Source organism: Alosa sapidissima, chromosome 3 (assembly GCF_018492685.1).
Source record: "Alosa sapidissima isolate fAloSap1 chromosome 3, fAloSap1.pri, whole genome shotgun sequence".
Lineage (NCBI taxonomy): Eukaryota > Metazoa > Chordata > Actinopteri > Clupeiformes > Clupeidae > Alosa > Alosa sapidissima.
In genome coordinates, this window is record NC_055959.1 from 7,252,618 (window position 1) to 7,272,656 (window position 20,039).

At 39.5% G+C, this 20,039-nt stretch overlaps 1 protein-coding gene across 4 annotated transcripts in view; it reads right to left on the reverse strand.

Annotated features, from left to right (window-relative positions):
* Positions 1-201: 201 nt before the first annotated feature.
* Positions 202-20,039, reverse strand: part of LOC121705904 (transmembrane protein 114) — a 43,396-nt gene continuing 23,558 nt past the window's right edge. The window contains exons 1-5 of one of the 4 annotated variants that reach the window (XR_006030916.1): positions 13,859-13,880; positions 11,883-12,020; positions 5,422-5,839; positions 365-404; positions 202-287 (exon numbers count right to left, since the gene is read on the reverse strand). Coding sequence is in view for 3 of the 4 variants with exons in the window: in XM_042087231.1 (XP_041943165.1) it covers positions 5,577-5,839; positions 11,883-12,020; positions 13,859-13,865 (408 nt within the window). In the remaining variant the exon portion in view is untranslated. Of the gene's footprint in view, positions 288-364; positions 405-4,734; positions 5,840-11,703; positions 11,726-11,882; positions 12,021-13,858; positions 13,881-20,039 lie in introns of those variants that run through there. The other 3 variants (XM_042087231.1, XM_042087230.1, XM_042087232.1) reach the window with 3 other exon arrangements.

Here is a 20,039-nt window from a genome sequence, read left to right on the forward strand (position 1 = left end):
AATTGTATTACAGAGCTACACTCTGTAGATTTGTCTCGGGGGACTGGGATGACCCAGGAGGGGAGCACAACTGCTGAGGAATCTGTTGCAGCACACAACCTTTTCTAGCCTTAAAAGCATGCAGCCATTAGATTCATCCAGACATCTGAACCGACTCTTTAGAAGGCCAAACGTGCGCTCGATGACACTTCTGGTGACTGCGTGCGCATGATTACCATCCCTGGCTAACGGTGTTTGGGTTGTGTACAGGGTCATCAGCCAGGGTAGGAGAGGGTATCCCCAGTCTCCTGTGTAGAGGTAATATTGGGGTTAGTATGTTGCACAGGGAAATACATGAACATAAATCGTTGTTGCCTGTACTTACCAACCAGCCAGGTATGTTCATCAGCCAACTGGGTCATTTTCTGCCACAGAGAAGAATTTCGCAATATAAATGCATCATGGGCTAAACCAGGTCACACAAGACTTTAATATTCATACTGTGATTCTGTCTTCTGTCTCTGTACACGTTCTCGTTGATGGATGGAGTGTGTTTTGTGACGTGAACTTTGAAATTAATTCATTGCCTCTGAAGCCCACTCATGCAACTGATGATTTAATATTCACTCTAGTATGGTAAGAAATAATCAATAGTTTGTCCCCAGTTTGATTTTAAACTTCTACTGACTGTCTACAAATCCCTCCATGGTTTGGCCCCCACGTACCTATCTGATCTTCTCCACCACATCCCCTCCAGAGCACTACGGTCAGCTGACCAATTGCTGTTGGAAGTGCCCAGGTCAAAGATGGTTGATTACGAAGATACTTCCTGAGAGGCCATTTCCTGTCCCTGGAAATGTATGCAAATAGGGTAGCAGTAGTACACGCCCCGCACGAGGGGGGGCCACTATCCCCCATTTATGCAGTGATCGGGCTCCCTTTTAACATTGAGGTCTATGACAGAATCCAAGAATTTCCCAGAATTTGTCAAAGCCTTATTTTTCTAAGCAATGGATGCACATTTTGGACATGTTATCATGATCTCCAAACCCTCCTCCCCATTTCAGGAGAATGTCGTGACAGTATGACCCTCCAGTCGGGAGAAAATCAACATTAATGAAGGTGTACACCAAGTTTGTTTTGTACTCCGGCTTTTGTCTGGCGTGGAACCGAGGCGTTCAAACGTCAGCCATACGTCAGTGACACGCCCCTGTGCAGGCGGGGACTGAACCAGAGCCCGTCTCTGACTGAACTCCTTTGCCCTCATAGACATGAACTAGGACGACCCATCTTGATACGCATTAATTATCTTTGCCCAGGTCCAGGGACAGAGCCTTTGCAGTAGCAGCCCCCAGACTCTGGAACTAGAAAGTATATTATTTTTCTTGTTTGTTAAGCAATTCTATTATGTTTACATTCTTGTCTTTTCATAGTCATACTGTAGTTAATATTTAATAACAAGCAAAGTTGTGTGTATGTGTGTTTGTTGTGTTATGGTTGTATAAGCTTTACTGGATACCTAATATTTCCTTCAGGATGAATAAAGTATCTATCTATATATCTATTAGAGTATTCAACCTCTACAGCACTAAAACTGTGGAAATCAAGGGTCAATTGTATTATCTACCTGAAGCTGGAAGAGGTAGACAATTAAGCGATTAATGTTGAAACAGCTGTTGCCCTGGTTTGTTTTTCATTTGATGTGTACGTGCCCATATTAGCCACGTCATCTTTTTCATTATACCTTCAAAGGGTTGTCCGAGCTGTGACGTCTATGGAACCAAATGTGTGCTTAATCGCTATTCTTTGGACTGCTCCACGACTGTAGGCTTTTTGATAAGAACAAGTCAGGTAACCAAAGGTGCGTCACTCAGAAACTCCTGCAACAGGTGGTGATTATCCTTGTCAGACGGTTTCTCAATCAGCCTGATGTGTAGCCTAAGTATTGATCCCCCCCCCTGCCCCCTGCGAAATCATACTTATAGGCTACACATCAGGCTGACAAGGATAATCACCACCTGTTGCATTAGTAGTACAATACCAATGCATGCAGCACAGATAGAATCCGTTGTAATTATGAAGCTCCTCAATTTGTTAAATTAGGTGTGCTCTGTCAATCGTGTGAAGCGAGGCTGTGTGTGAGAGAGAGAGTGAGTGTGTGTGTGTGTATTCCCTAGAGTAGGTTCAACCTTTGTGCCTCACAAGCCTTGAATATTAATTGAAGCTTGTGCACGCATCACCTTTTTCAAGTCGATTATTTTTTTTCTTAGAGCTCACAAAATGTAACTGGATTCATTATTTGAATCCTGGTGTTTCCTATGAGAGGTGGAACTGAAATGTGTTAAATATTTAAAAAGGACCAACAGCAACTTCCGGAAAGAAACCTCCCTGGAGGCAATCTCTGCAGCCAAAGGGATCGCAGACAAAGCAATCACTTGTAGTCATATTAAGGCTTTCTTATCTCAAAGAAAATATTTGTTTCTTCTACCGTCTCTACCACATGTAACGGTTGATCCTTGGAGACACTGGGGCCTGAATTTATTCTATGGTGATATGATGGGCTGCTCTGAGGTGTCTGATTTAATGTTGATGTCTTGGTCCTAAAAGACTGCCAGAAAGCATATATTATTATGCTGAGGCTATGCAAAGGGCATAGACACACGTCAAAAAGAAACTCTATTTTACACCACTGACAATGTTTAAAATAGAATGACACATCTGAGGTAGTGTGGTGAGGTTCTGTACAGAAAAATCAAAGTATTGTAAACTTTGTAAGGGTTTCGAAAGGTTATAAAAATGTTATTTTCGGAGGGGTGTGTTTTTTAGCCTACTTTAGCTGTCTTCCTGTTGCTGCCATCTTGAAGGAAAGGCCTAACAAGTCGATTAACGAATGCAGTGCAAACCACAGTCGATGAATGCTATAGAGAAGAGTAGCCATCTGCGTTCAAACAAATGCATGCGTTCGTTCAAACAAACTAATCTGTGACATAGGCTAGTATCAATATTAACATTGATAAGGAGACCCAAACACACCCTTCAGAAAATAACATTTTTATAACCTTTCAAAACACTTTCAGTGTTTACAATACTTCGATTTGTCTGTAGACATAGTTTGTTTTTGAAGTGTCTATGCCCTTTGTACTTGCATTGTAAGACAATTTAGTGTTAATGCAAACGACAGCCTTGCTCAAAACTGCACCAATTAACGTAATTATGTTCTCAAACAACTGTTTGAACCTTTTAGCTTCTGGAAATAGACCCTAGGTTGTCGAAATACTAGACTCTAACGAAGACGTGGCAGAACGTCAAAACGTTAGTCCCTTATGTTGGCACTTTAAAATAAAATCTGAAGTTTATACATCTGTGTTGCTCTGGTAAAAGTCCTCTCTCAGACCCTCGGTTGTTTTTGCTCCGGAACATTCCTTTAAGGGTTATAATGTTAAGGGTTGTTTTAAGGACATGTTTATGCATGCCTGTAGCCAGCCACTCTGAAGCAGTCAAAGGCGATTCTAAACGAGTCAAAAAGTCAAGACAGGTTACAAGTCCGAAGCGCTAACCAGTAGGCCACGGCTGCCCAATGATTATTTTGACTTCAAGAAGAAATGGGAATACATTTCACATGAAAATCATCCTACCATGAATACACAAGCCACAAAGCTATAAAACCATAAGCTATACTGGAAAGGCAGCCTAAATGAAGGATCAATATGCAGGGTTTCCTTTACTGAATTTAAAATTATTCATCGGCCATTATATTTGGGGACCAAACTAAATTTTACCGTAAAAGTCTAGTGGGGCTACATGCCCACCAAGTTTCATGTGCCCCGGTGTTTCGGTGTCCTGGGAATCGTTGACCAAAAATTCAGGGATTCAGCCCATTCCAAACTCCTGATCCATTTGGTAGACCTCTCTAATTCAAGAGGCACTCATCTTATTAAACTTTAATTAACATTCCAGAAATATCATAATCTGTTGTTTTTGTATTACACTAATGTGACATGAACATCAAGTACATCCTGATCCATTTGGTAGACCTCTCTAATTCAAGAGGCACTCATCTTATTAAACTTTAATTAACATTCCAGAAATATCATAATCTGTTGTTTTTGTATTACACTAATGTGACATGAACATCAAGTACATCCTGATCCATTTGGTAGACCTCTCTAATTCAAGAGGCACTCATCTTATTAACTCATTGAGTGCCAAAAACGTAATATTACGTTTTTAGCTTTTTTTAAAAAAAATTACGAAACTAGACACTCTAACACACCTTATATGTGATTTTGGGAACTCTGTGATGAATGGAAATTAAATATATGACGATCAAAAACTCATGAAAACGCACAATCTGGACATTTTATCTGGACATTTTATGATAACTCGGTTGCCGCTTTGGGTCGAATCAGTGACGCTTGCACGTCAGCTCAAAACCAGGCCATTTTCGTGGGTCTATCACTAGGTGGCAGTCTCACCAGGTCTCGCTGATCACTTCCCGGAAAGTTTACAGGCAACACTTCATATTTCATGAAAGACGTTTTATCTCCATTTCTAGAAAAAAAACAGCGATTTTGATGAAAACTAGCCACTGTTTAGCTTGGGATTTCTCAGGGGGCGTGTAGAAATACACAGTTTGCACCCACTGAGAGCTTAAAGTCTCACCTTTTAAACAAGCCATTGTATGTGTTCATAGCTATAACACAGAATATGCTGTGGCTGTACAAAGATCATCAACAATGGTCTAGATTGCTGGCACTCTAGGACAAAGCTTCCGAAAACAGCTTGGCATTCAATGAGTTAAACTGTAATTAACATTCCAGAAATATCACAATCTGTTGTTTTTTGTATTACACTAATGTGACATGAACATCAAGTACATCCTGATCCATTTGGTAGACCTCTCTAATTCAAGAGGCACTCATCTTATTAAACTGTAATTAACATTCCAGAAATATCACAATCTGTTGTTTTTGTATTACACTAATGTGACATGAACATCAAGTACATTTTAGGGTACCGGTGACATGTCATGAATATTACATATTTGAAAGTCGTGAATGTATTGTCATAAAAAGGAATACATATGTATGTACATATGGGTGCATGTGTGAATATATGAGTATGCGTGTGATGTGTCTATGTGTAAGTGTGTGTGTGTGTGCCTGTGTCTGTTTAAGTGTGTGTGTCTGTGTTTGTGTGTGTGTTTGTATTCATGTGTCTGTGTAACACCATGTGACTGCATGTGCATGCACTGACAGAATGTGTGTTTGTGTTTGAGTGATTACACCTCTCCCAACACCCATATAATTAATCTCTGTAGCCTCCTTGGAGCTGCGCTAACAGATACATGAAATGCCTAAGAGCTATGACGCCGGAGTTGCTATATCCAGAAAAAGTTCAGAATCTATTTACAGTATGTGACCCAGGGCTTCATTTGTGTACCTTGCTGAAATCCCACATAATGGAGTTTCTTCTTTGCTGTCCTTGGGGTTGCCTTTAGGGCTGAGGTCCGTATCTGGCATTGCCAGACAGTCAGGAGCCATTTGGTCTAATCGAATGTTCAGATGATGGCGTGTCATCTTTGATTTGATTGGTGGTTATTTGATTTCGATGCCCTGGTCCTCTCCCGTCCTCTGGTGGCTCAGCATCCAGGCAGTGGCCAGGAAGGCGACACCGGTGAGGGCTTCACCCACCAGAGACACGCAGGCCAGGGCCAGAGACCAGCCGAAGCGGATTTCAATGCCATCCTCGAGGGACTTGGAGCCGTCGGCGCCGGTGGACAGGAGGAGCCTAATCGCCTCCCTGTAGGCCGCGGCGCAGTAGGCCACATAGACGCACACGCCGCACATGGTCACCAGGGCTACAACACAAACATGGACGCAGGTAAAGAAAGAGTAATGTAACCATTACACCATTACAGTCCCTTTGAGATCAAGCCATTAATGCTTTCCAGGGCTGTAGTCAAGACCACCTTTGTCGAGTCCAAGACAAGTCCAAGACCAGGACTAGTCGAGACCGAGTCCAAAGAGGTTCGAGTCCAAGACAAGACCGAGTCCAAAAAGGTTCGAGTCCGAGTCAAGACCGAGTCCAGGATAGGAAAAAAAGTCTTGTGCATGACAGTATCAAGACAATCATTTTGGTTTATTATTATTATTATTATCTAAAAGCAAAAACAGTGTGAACACACCCAGGATTTGTAAGTGTAGCCATTCCCCTTCTCCAATATTATTATAGGGCTGTCAAACGATTCAAAATATATATTTTGAAATGAATTAATCTCGATTAACCGCAATTAAAAAGTTCCTAAAGACTAAAGCTTCAACATAAATCACAAAATTAATGAGTAACCACAAAGGTAAAAGTAAAACACTTTTATATTATTTAAATGATAATACTGACACAGTAATTGTGTTTTAAAGTATTCATTTCTTAAGAAATACTACACATATGATGCTGTTTAACTCATTTGTAAATGGTGCACTGTTACTTTAAGCCCATTGTGGCCACGTTCTCATAATGATCTTTTTTTTACCAGCTCCATTGAAATATAGCCTATAGCTAGTCCACAAGCTCTAATATTGTTTGTACCACATGTATTGTACAATATTAACAATGATAAGCATGATATTAAGTTGGTATAAACAGTTTTCATTCCTTTGGAAATAGAAGCATGTAATGACATGATGCTAGCTAGACATTTTCTGTTTGCAATTAAAAGTGAATGATGAGCCTGAGCCAGTCACCTAGCTATCTGAATGGAATGTGTTTCAATCGGCATAATATGTGCTTCATGTAAACAAATTATTGAAGACTTCAAGACTCACCAGTTCCATTACACAAAGGCAAAGACAACTCTTCATATTTTTGTCCATTTTTCAAATCACAGTGAGTGCAGCCTACATACATGTTTATAACTGGTCAGTAGTGGAAATCGGATAAATCGGCAATCTCCTCTAACCTCGTCTTTGTTGCCTTCCTTTTATAAGTTTCTTATATTAAAAAGGAGATATCAATTATCATCAACAACGACAAGCCAGCTGGAGCCTGCCAATCGTTTTCTCTCCTTCTCGTGTGCGTTCAGACGCGCTCTTAATTAAATGGAGTAGCATACGTTCAAGTTGGATCTTAATGGAGAGGAGCCGAAAAGTATCATCTTTATGTAACTGTTGCAGTTGGTGCATTTTGACATTGTAAACGTTATCTAACAAGAGTGAAAAGCAGTTTGCAGTAAAGCTACTATTTGGCTAAATGTTGGTTCCTCTTTATCTTCAGCTAACTCCACAGACAGTAAAATAAACTCTCAGGCTTGCGGTTTTAGGTTTTGCGGCTTCTGTTACGTGACATCAGCCCCCCACAAAGGTAAACACTATTGAGTTAATATTTTGTAACGCATTATGTATTTCAATGAATCGCGGCGATTAACACGTTAATTTTGATGGCCCTAAAGACACCTGGACTCGGTCGAGACCAAAAGCCATATTTGGCAAGACCAGTGGCCGAGACCGAGACAAGATCAAGTCCAAATACTAGCGAGTCCGAGACAAGTCCGAGACCATAGAAAAACGGTCTCGAGTCCGGACTCGAGTCCAAGACTGGACTCGAGTACTACAGCCCTGATGCTTTCATTAGCAGTGGCCAGGTCAGAAGTCACCTATGGCTTTTAAGGCTTAATGCTCCTTAATGGACCAATAGCTTCCTCCACTAGGAACCGTGCTTGGCATTTCCAACTCACTGCAGCAGAAGAGGGCTTTTTTTTTTTACTTTTTTTTTATTGGTAACAACAAATACATACATAGAGAAAGAACAAAAAGCAAATAAACAGACACAAAAAAAATAAAAATAAAAAAAATATAAGGGGGCCTATAACAAGAGGGTACATTCATACTCTACATTTTTGTTTTAACTTATGTCTACCTTCAATTCATTTTGTAACCACTTTCCCCAGTTCTTTTCATATGATTCTTCTTTCATTTTTAATTTGTATGTTAACATTTCCATCCCTTGGATTTCCTCAATGATAGTACACCACTATTTACGATTTGGTATGTTTGCTTTCAGCCAGTTCTTAGTGATAGCCTTCTTACTCGCTGTAAGCAAAATCTTTACTAGATATTGGTCATCTTTGGATACATATTCTTCCAAATCATGTATAGGACCTTACATGTAAATGGAATTGCATAACCCAAGATCTCACTTAAAGCGACGTGTACCTCTCTCCAAAAAGGCTCTATATTCTTACAGCTCCAAAAAATGTGTGTATGGTTTGGTGCCATATCGCCACATTGTCTCCAGCATGTTTGTTGCGTTGATAGTTGTTTACTTTTAATTAAAGGGGTGATAAAGTAGCGGATCTGGTTCTTCCAAGCAAACTCTCTCCACCTTTGGTCTGCTGACATCTCCACATGTCATAACAGGTCTCGACTTTCTCACCTAGCTCTTTCTCCCATTTGGTCTTTATATATAGTGTTGAATATTGTTTGGATTCCATTAAACAAGAATAAAGAATTGAAATTGCTCTAGGGATTTCTCTATAGTAAGACATCGCAAATACTTTGATGAGGGGATGCACCTCTCCCTCCTTCTTTTTAACTTTTTTTTCATAGTAGTCCCTCATCTGTAAATATCTGAATAAATCTGTGTTTCTTAAACTAAAAGTATCTTTTATTTCTTGGAAACTCCTAATTTCTCCTTCCTTGATAATTGTACATATAGCAGTTATGCCTGCAGCTACCCAATTTCTGTATGTAGTGTCGATTTTCCCTGGTTTGAATTCTCCGTCAAATGCAATCCATCTTAGAAGACTGAGCTCCCTCCCTATCCTCAGCTGTTTAACTACAGACTGCCATGTGTCTAGCGTAAAAGATGTTACTGGGTCAACTTGATCCTTGATCTTTAAAGGAGTTTCCCTTTCGCCAATGTATGTTTGGATCGGGTAGGAACAGGTATTCATTTCTATATCTTTCCAGCGGGTTACAGCGTCATTACTACACCAACACAGAAGCGGACGAATTTGTGCTGCATAGAAGTATTCCCTCAAACTTGGGAGTGCCTTTATCTTTAGGTAGTTGGAGAGTAGTAAATCGCACTCTAGGTCTTTTACCCTCCCATATAAATCTTGATATTAATTTCTCCCATTTTGTGAACTGTGCTGAAGGCACCTCTACTGGGAGCGACTGGAATAAATACAAGAGCCTAGGTTGTATATTCATCTTAAATGCATTTATCCTGTCTGTAAAATCGATGGAATAGGTAGACCATCTTTCAATATCTGCTCTTATCATATTATCCACTTCTTCATAATTACTGCTATATAGTTCAGAAAGATTTTTGGTTATGTTTAATCCCAAATATTTAAGAGATTTTGCTTCCCATTTTAGTTTGTACTCTGTCAACCCCTGCGTCGGTACCGCATGGAACATGATTGTCTGAGTCTTTGATATGTTTAGTTTATATCCAGAGTATTGACTGTATTTTGCCAGGGTCTGCGTTAATCTATCAAAAGATTTCATTGGATCATTTAAGTAGATCATCACGTCATCTGCAAAAAGGCTTATTATATGTTTTTTGTTGTTCATGTCTACTCCATTTAAAAGAGAATCTTGTCTGATCATTTGGGCCAAAGGTTCAATATATATGGCAAATAAGATGGGACTTAAGCAGCATCCTTGTCTAGTTCCTCTCTCTAATATGAATTTGTCAGATAGAGAACCATTTACGTTTACTCTTGCTGTAGGTTCATTGTAAATAGATTTAATACACTGTATAGTTTTCTTTTTAAAACCAAATTTCTCCAATGTCATACATAAATACTCCCAATTAACCATGTCAAATGCTTTTTCGGCGTCAAGACTAATCAATGCTGTTGGTGACTTGCTTTTTTGAATTCTATTTATAATAAGCAACGTTCTTCTAATATTATCTTGGGTTTGACGTCCTCTAACAAAACCTGTTTGGTCCTCATCTATAATATCCGGTATAATCGTCTGTAATCTACTAGCTATAATTGAAGTATAAATCTTATAGTCAACATTTAAAATTGATATAGGCCTATAATTGTGACATAATTCCTTATTTTTTTGTGGTTTGGGGAGCACTGTGATGATCGCTTCCTTCTATGATGGGGGGTATACAGCTTTTTTCCAAAATCCAGTTGAAGGTAGTGAGAAGAAGTGGAGTCAACTCTTGGTTGAGTTTTTTATACCACTCAGGTGGAAATCCATCACTACCTGGTGCCTTAGATGTTTTTAATTTCCCTAATTTCCCTATAGCTGTGTATATATATGTTTTTTTTTTTTTTTTTAAACGGCGACGAAATTGTGAATTTCCAGAGCACACTTTGCAATCGACTCCTACGGACTTTCCCCTAAAGATGGCAGCAAAGATGGCAACATTTCCGGAAAGGTACTGGCTTGATGAAATTCATTCTGGACTCTCTATCCGACCACATAAAGACCTCGAGATACTTCGGTTTGGCTTTAGGGACCCTCTACTCACTACCACGTAAGTGCAATGTTGTTTGGAACTGTAGAAGAGGTATAAAAATAGCGTTTTGTAGCGGCGAAATAATATGCCCTTCTCACTTCCACGCTAATGAGCTTTGACTACTTGACCACTAGATGGCGCATCGTTGCAGTGAGACGTAATTTTGTTGGAAGTTAAAAGTGGGTTGGAAAAACAATGGACGCTTCCTACAAGGACTGTAGTTTACCGGATGATGGTCACATGAAATGTAATTAGAGGGCATGAAAATGCACTCTACTGTTATCCGATTTCTTCTTATATTTGTGCGTTTAATTCAGCTTCAACCGTTTGAGGTAGAAACTTTCAGCTATGTATTTTTCAATTTTGTAACATTTATACTTTTTGAACTATTAATTAAAAACTACTAAAAATGTCCCCATAGACTTAACATTGGCGATTATGACATCACAGTAGGGCACTTAGAATCCTATGCCAAGTGTTCCGGCCACCTCCAGCAACTGTCTGTCTCAGGCTTTAAGCATACAACCTGGCTCTATTAAGACTACAGATCCTGTTTAACTGCTTCCTCTGCCCACAACTGTTTTAAAATAAAAGTCTCCACTACAATAATTCCCTATTAAATAATTTGACCATTTAAACTATCCAACTATTTAACTTTTCAACTATTCCAACTGTCATTTATCATCAACTATGCCTCTAGCCCATAGACTGTTCTATATATACAGTCTATGGTGTGTAGCATATATTTCCACTCACATACCCAACAACTGCTGAACAGCACTCTCTCGCCTGTACTACTGTAACTGAAGTTCTCAAACTTGCGAAGAGACCAGCGGATCCTCTAATGTGTGTCGCCACCTTAGTGCTACTATCTCTGACTGACTGACTCGACCAACGACCTGACAAAAAAAACATAGGCGCCAATCAGAGCTAATGCGAGGCTACAGATTAGCGTTAGGTGTCGCTAAAGAACTCCCGTAACTCTCGCTACTTAACAGTAATTGCGCATGACATTAATTAATACGCACACGAGTTTTATGTTTTTTTTATACCGTGTATTCTCCGTGTAAATTCATGCACCGAACCGTGACCCCCGTACCGTTTCGGTTCAATACGAATACATGAACCGTTACACCCCTAGTAGGCCTAGTATTGAACTACAAGCATAGCTGGTCCCTGCTATTGACAAATAAGTGTGCGCTTGACATACCAGATTGATTGAAAGCTCAAAATAATACCAACCTTCAGAGTGTGGCAGTCCTTCCTGCAGAACAAAAATATAGGGAAGATATTGATTGCCGCACTGGGTACCAGTCACTGACCCCTCTCTAATGTGAACACTAGCTCAGTAAGATTTGTGGAGCCATTAGATCTGTGGATGGGGAGGAGGAGGGGTAGTGTCAGAGGTGAGGAAAGCTTACCACCAAACATTAGCAAGATCCCGGTCACCACCAGGAGCCATTGTGCCCGTGCCAACAGGTTGACGATCCCCAGCACGGCGCTCACCATCATGATGATAACACTCAGAGGCAGCAGCACCAGGAACGTGACGTGCAGGTCTGCAGGAAGAGAGAGAGAGAGAGACGATCATGGCCACATTTTCGATTCCCCTCGTTAGCACCGCTGCTTTCTTCATGCCTTCTACAACACTAGAGTTTTAGCTTGTCTGCACTCAAACTATTGTTATTTTTCTATCAATCTTATTAAATAATACAGCTTAGATGACATACCCATATAATAGTGAAGTTCAGTTAAAAGAGGTATTTTAAAATCACCATTTGGTTATTTATCACAATGATAAATGGCCAAATTACAAATATTTAGCAATAGAATAGAATATAATATACTTTATTATTATCATGCCTGCATGAAAATTATCTTTGGTTTCAGGTATTATCTTTGGTCACTGGTAAGAGTAGTATAAAACACATAGGAAACATAGAGTAGACACATTAATTCCATTACACATAGACATATATCCACAGGATTGACACAGCACATCACATGTACCTCCTCTCTCTAGACCACACACACATGCATACACATCAGAAACAAGGCAGAAAGCACCAGTTTCAGCCTATTTAGTGCTCTTGGCTACTTCTGTCTAGCTTTTCCATTGTTTGTTGACCATGGTAATTGCATTTGGAATAAAATAGTTTTTGTATATATTTTTTAGAGTGGAGGGGGTGGGTATCATCATTTAGTATGTTCATGGTTTTTCTGTGTACTGCAGTGCTGTGTAGATTATCTGGTGTTTTGTTGAGGTCGCCCTATGATTTTCCCTGCCATTTTAACAATTCTGGACAGCTTGTTCTTATTGTGTAAAGCCAAGTGACCATACCAGACAGAAATGTTATAGGTAAGGGCGCTCTCTATTAAACTGACATATGTCCTCTCAAGAATATTACAGCTGACTCCAAATCCCTTTAATTTCCTAATTAAAAGTCTTTGGCTGGTCTTTTTGCATATAGCATCAGCATTTTCAGTGAAGTTCAGCTTATCATCAATGTATGTTCTCAAATACTTAAAACAGTTAACAATTTCAACAGTTTGATTGGTTAATATCAGTGGTGTTGGAGCACCTGTTTGATTAAGAATTAGTTCCTTTGTTTTACCTGCATTGAGTAAAAGTGAGCTGGTCTTACACCACTGTTCTAGCTTAAAAACATGTTTAACATAGTCAGATACTGTCATCCTTGTGAAACAGTCCCGCTAGTGCCATATCATCTGCATAATTTGAATCATTTTAAAGTACTATGATGACCTTTGCTGCACATCTGAAAGTATTTGGTAAGAGTTTAATTTCACTGCTAGTAACGCCCATGCTGGAAGTTGTATTTTTCCAGACCCACTCTCAATCTCAATTGGTGTCACCGAGGCTATAACGTGCGATGAAATGTGATGGCTTTATTGTCTGTTCAGAGAGGTAGGTCACTTTAAAGTGAATATTTTAAAAATGATCACCAATACCCAAACTCCTCATTCATGTTAATTGCCTGGACATGTGTAGGTGGATTGTACTTGACTTGACTTTCTCTCTCTCAAATTCAAATTCAAAAAGAGCTTTATTGGCATGACCATGTGGTATAGTGTTGCCAAAGCAGACACACAAACAAAAACAACACCATCTAAGAAAAGTTATGACTGCTAAACTTCAACAATAAGACTTTTTGTCCTTTTTTTCTTTTTTTCACAGAGGAAGGAAATATATCTATAAACATATTTATCTATGTATCTATAAGCATATTTCATATCATATTTCATTTCATTTTCATTTTAATTAATAAATAAATTGTTAACACTTTACTTGACGGGTGATTCATAACACATTCATAGCAGCTGTCATAAACTGCACATAAAGCATTCATGACTGTTTCATGAGACATTCATACCAAACCTTTCATGAGTGTGGAAGACAGAATGACGACAACTTGTCAAAATAAAAGTCCAACAATCGCAAAGGTAAACTAGCCATTCAGCTGACCCGTATTAGTGTAACCTAGATACCATTAATTTAATCTCTCCAGCCTTTGTAAATATTTCATGAATATCTTATGAAGTCTACATCGAATGTCACTTTACTATACAAGTTGTGAAGTATTCGTAATCACTGAGTTTAACGCTGGGAGGTAAACTACTGTAGCCTACATTAAGCTGACCCGTATTTGTGTATCCTGGAACGGTTAGACCAAAGATCCTTGATTACTAGCAAGATAGAGCAACGTAATTCGTTACTATGGGAGCAAAACGGGACAGTTCCGGTCTGCATAAGTGGGAGTGTCACCCTACGTCACTAAATAAACTTTCTCTCTTAATAAGCAATAACAACAGATAAACATAATTGTGTTCACAGTATTATTGTCCATAATCATGTATGATACCAATGAATCATTCTTAAGGAAATGATATGAATAATTTAATTAGTCATGTGAACCGAGCTAGCTAGCTAGCTAACGCTAGCTTAAAATGCTATACAAGTGGATGGGAGTAGCTATGGCAATACAGCTATGCGCTAACAAGTGACTAGTAGTTGAAGGACTTCGCTTAAACTTAATATACTGTTGCAAATTCACTTGAGTATAAACTATCCACTTTAACTAATGTCAGTAATGTTATTCAGCTAGTTGTCATTTCAAAGAAATTACACTTCTCCGTTTAAAATGTTACCTTAGCTAAGAGGCTAGCTAGCATGCTAACAACCGGACAGTAACTGGCAGCAGCATGGTCTGATATTAAGTTATTTTATTACAAATCCGAATCACTAAAAATTACACTTTTAGGCTTGAAATGATCCCAAACACTTACAGATTATGACAACATTTTCCAAAGAAACCTCAACAAATCCAAAAAGACATAATGACCAATTTATTGGTAAAATTCCACAAGTCTCCATTGACATTAGTGCAGCGAGGGTTTACTCTGGTCTGCATAAAGGGGGATTCCCCCCCCTCCCCCTTGCAATAATCGAACGCGGAAATTGTCGAACGTTTGCGCCTCTCGCTCCGCTTTAACCCTCTCTGGTTAGACATTCCCAGTAGCAAAAGATGAGAAATCATCTGCAAAGGTTACATCATAAAACAAATACATTTTTATGAAATAAAAATTATTTGCTTGACCATGTTCTGTCTTTTTGGCACTGGAGTGGAGTTTGGCACTCCCTGCTCTACAAGATATCTATTCCAGAAGAGTACTCCTAAGAGCCCAAAAGATTCTGAAGGACTCCTCTCATCCTAACAATGGATTATTCCTACCGCTGAAATCAATAAGACGCCTATGTAGTCACAAAGCCAGAACTGAGAGACTCAGGAGAAGTTTTTATCCCCAGGCCATCCGAACTCTGAACTAACACTATACTGACTTTGCACTCATTCACTCCTCAGCACTCATGCCACCCCCCACACACACACACACCACACACACCACACACACACACCTACATGACTTTTAGCACTTTTACATCCCTCTCCCTATGCTACAGACCTTTTATTTATTTTCTTATTTCATCACACGTCAAAACACACACACACACACACACACACACACACACACACATCTGACTTTCTCCAACTTTTGCACATCTCCATAGAACTTTTTTTCCATCCTCCATCTATCTACCCATGTCCTTGATTGCCTAGCCTTTCTGCCCCCCCACCCCCATCCCCAACACACACACAGAAAACACACACACTTACATCATCACTGTCATCACCTCACATACATACAGCACACTGCTTGCTACAGTAAGGGTTTCTACATACTCGATGCACCCGACTGGTAGCGCGACACCGTGACCACCACAGGTAGTGCACCACTCATTTTTTTTCAGACGAGCGCGACAAAGCGGAAACAGGAAGATGGACTAGTTCGAGGGCAAGCGAGAGTTGCAGTGTTTTGATACAGTCGTGAATTTTTAATAGTTTGCTGGTTAAGTTAACAAAGTAACCAGCGAGAGTTGCAACACATGGAATTAAGAGGAAAGAATAGAAGCGATTTATTTTCAAACAAAGGATATCTATTAAGGCCTGAACAAAATCTCTTTCCACTTCAGGAAATTACACAAACTCAGCCAGCTGCTAGCTAGCTAGCCAGCTAACTAAACTGTTTAAATTATTACAATTTCCCTCGGGATGACTAAAGTATCTATCCATATATATATCCATCTATCTATCTACCTGTGCGCACACCTTGGAAACTAAATGATAAGTCTGAAGTACCATCACAGAGGCTAGCTAATAGCAGAGCCCGTTTACATTCTCTGCTACTAGTGTTTCTTAATGCAGCTTCTTCTGCTGTGTAACGTAGTTAGCGTTCATCTTTTCACAACAGCGACACCTCTGTTCAGGAGAATATTGCAACTAGTGTCGTGACTACGACGCGCGAGTATAAATGGTTACGGCGCTTCTGTGACGTCACATTGTCGCGCTACCGGTTGGGTGCGTCGAGTATGTGGAACGTTTAAGCCTCCTCTACATACTTTCTGCACACTGCCCCCCCCCCCCCCTCCCTACATACACAGCACATTGTCTTCAGGATCTTCTCCAACACACATCCTCTACATTCTTACAGCACACTGCCCCCACCTACCCACACACACACTACACACACACAGTCACTGCTCCACTCCCCTCCCGCCCACACACACATCCCCCCCCAATACACAGCACAGTGTCTCATGAGGAAGCTTCTCCAACACACATATTGCACACTGCCCTCTCCCCACATACACAGCACACTATCCCATCTCCCCTGTCATCCCCCCAACACACACACCAAGACCCCTGGCAGTTGGGTTAGCCCCTTGAGCCGTGGATCTGCCCAAGGTTTCTTCCTTGGTAAGGGAGTTTTTTAGCCTAGAAATCTAGACGCACCCTAGCGGCGGCAAATTAATTTGCTCAGCCTGTACGTCTAGTATCAAACCATAGGGATTTCTATTGGCTGACGCCGTGGACCTCATCCAATCACAGCGCTCTATTTTGTTAGAGAGTCTTAAGGCGCGCTTAACAGGATAACGACAGTCCTGCGACAGTGAACAACAAGGAAGGTGGCTATGGCGAACGAAGAGCGGTTGTTTGAATCGGCGTTGGCGTCAACTTTGGAGAAGTTGGACTTGTGCTTTTCTTTGAAAGTTGAGCAACACAATGCACTTAAGTCATTCCTTTCGAAGAAGGATGTATTTGCCGTTTTGCCGACCGGATACGGATATGGTCGTAGCGCTGGCCTATTGCATGCCTAGGCAGTTTGAAAGACAATTCTCTGCCCGCCCCTTGGATTAAGCGAGGTGAATGGTTCGATGCCAGACTATACATTTCAATGATATAGAATGGCCCGCCAGGCTAGGAGTTTTTCCTTGCGCCTGTTGCTCTTGGGTGCTCCTTGTTGGTGCCCCCCCCCATCCCAATTCTCCCCCCCCTTTCTTATGTAGCCCTTGCCACTTAATCTAAACCCGTCTTCTACTGCACTTTTTACCCCCCCCCCCCCCCCCCCCCCCCCCGCCCATAAATGCGCAAATAGGCTGACACCAGACATAATTTCACTGCATTTTTTACTTCCAGTAATTATATGCATGTGACAATAAGCTTCCTTGTATCCTTGAGTAGCCCATTGACTCAGATGTGACGTGATCAAGTAAGAGGTTTGGAACAAAAACGCCAATGCTGCTTTGCAATTGTTGGACTTTTATTTTGACAAATTGTCGTCGTTCTGTCTTCCATATTCATGAAAGGTTTGGTATGAATGTTGAGACATGTCTCATGAAACATGCTTTATGTGCAGTTTATGACAGCTGCTATGAATGTGTTATGAACTCACCCGTCAAGTAAAGTGTTACCAATAAATTCATACATAAAATGAAACTAGTAACTAAGATTCACCATTTTTTTGTTAATATCAAAATGAAAAGGAAACATACATTTGTATGTCAAAATTGAGCTATGATAAAAAAAAAGTAAACTTATTAATGTACCTAAATAAAACAGAAAACTATAAATAAATTAACCTACATTATCTCTCTCTCTGTGTTTCCTTTAATTTAGCTACTGACAATGGATTGCTTCTGAAACAACAGGCTTGGCTCTATCAAGCTAAGCTGCACAAAATCCACCTGAGGCTCTGCTTTACAAATGTTACAATTAGAACTGGGAGGCCATGGGCTGAAAGTCCAATTTTGTGCCTCAGGAATAGCATATTTTTAACTAGAAATGCAATTCCAAGGAATTACCAGTGCATGAAAATGCAAAAGTTGTGATGTAAAATATCATGTATAGTTAAAATAGATAATACAGAGATAGTTACTATGGTGATGCTAGGATAGACATGATGGTTGCATAGCTTAATAAAAGTTGATAGTTTAAGTTGAAGTCTAACTATGCTAACCATGTTACTTAGCTATCTTAGCTAATCATTTTTAGCAGTTTTGCTAAAAATGCTAACTAGCATGCTAACTATGTTACTTAGCTAACTTAGCTAATAATTTTTAACAGTTTTGCTAAAAATGCTAACAATGCTAGCAATGTTAACTATGCTAACCATGCTAACTATCTACAGTGGGTAGGAGTCATAGTTGATGACAAGTAACAGTTACAATGGCTGAACAGTTAAAAAGTTCAGTAGTTTAAAGGGTTACATTGTTTAACAGTGAAACATTGTAGTGAGGACTTTTATTTTGAAACAGTTTTTGGCAGAGGAAACAGTTGAACAGGATGTGTAGTCTTAATAGGGCCAGTTTGTATGCTTAAAGCCTGAGACTGGCAGTTGATCCAGGTGGCCTGAACACCTGCCATAGGATTCTAATTGCTTAACGGCTGTATTATGATGTCACAATCGGCAATGTTAAGTCTATGGGGATTTTTTTCTTTAACCCTTAAAGGAGTACCAAATGTTGAGAAATGAACGTTCTAAAGAATATCTGGGTTCACTGAATTCAACATAGAATTTTAGAACCTTCAATTGTTGCGGAACTTAGAACGTTCAAAAACCTACACCTTTAAGGGTTAATAGTTTAAAAAGTATAAAAGTTTCAAAGTTGAAAAGACATAGCAGCTTGGTCCGTTTGAATACCTACGTTACAAAGTTTGAATAAAGTTTCTAAGTTAAACTGTTCAAGAGAAATTGCGTACGGAAAAAGTGGTAAGCGGAATAATAATAAGAAGTTGCCTAGGAAGAACAGTACAGTGCATTTTCATGCACTGTAACTAGAAAACGCAATTCCAGGGAATTACCAGTGCATGAAAATGCAAAACATATGGTGTGAAATATATTGTTAAAACAGATGATGTGCTAATTGGCAACCAACATGATGAGGTTTAATATAGTTGGAATGACTGAACTAGGTAGATGAGGTTTAATATAGTTGGAATGACTGAACAGTTAAATAGGTGGATAGTTTAAAAGGTTAAATTATTTGCTAGGTAGATGAGGTTTAATGTAGTTGGATTGACTGAACTAGGTAGATGATGTTTAATATAGTTGGAATGACTGAACTAGGTAGATGAGATTTAATATAGTTGGAATGACTGAACAGTAAGTGGATAGTTTAAAAGGTTAAATTATTTGCTAGGTAGATGATGTTTAATATAGTTGGAATGACTGAACTAGGTAGATGAGGTTTAATATAGTTGGAATGACTGAAAAGTTAAATAGATGGATGGTTTAAAAGGTTAAATTATTTGCTAGGTAGATGAGGTTTAATATAGTTGGAATGACTGAACTAGGTAGATGAGGTTTAATATAGTTGGAATGACTGAACAGTTAAATAGGTGGATGGTTTAAATGGTTAAATGATTTGCTAGGTAAATGAGGTTTAATATAGTTGGAATGACTGAACAGTTAAATAGGTGGATAGTTTAAATGGTTAAATTATGTTGTGGACAGAGGAAACAGTTGAACAAGATGTGTAGTCTTATTAAGAGAATGAGACTGTATGCTTAAAGCCTGAGAAACTGACAGTTGATGCAGGTGGCCGGAACACCTGGCCTAGGATTCTAATTGCTTAAGTGCTCTATTATCATCAGCCCATGTTAAGTCTATGGGGAAATTTTGAATAGTTTTTAATTAATAGTTTAAAAAGTATAAAAGTTACA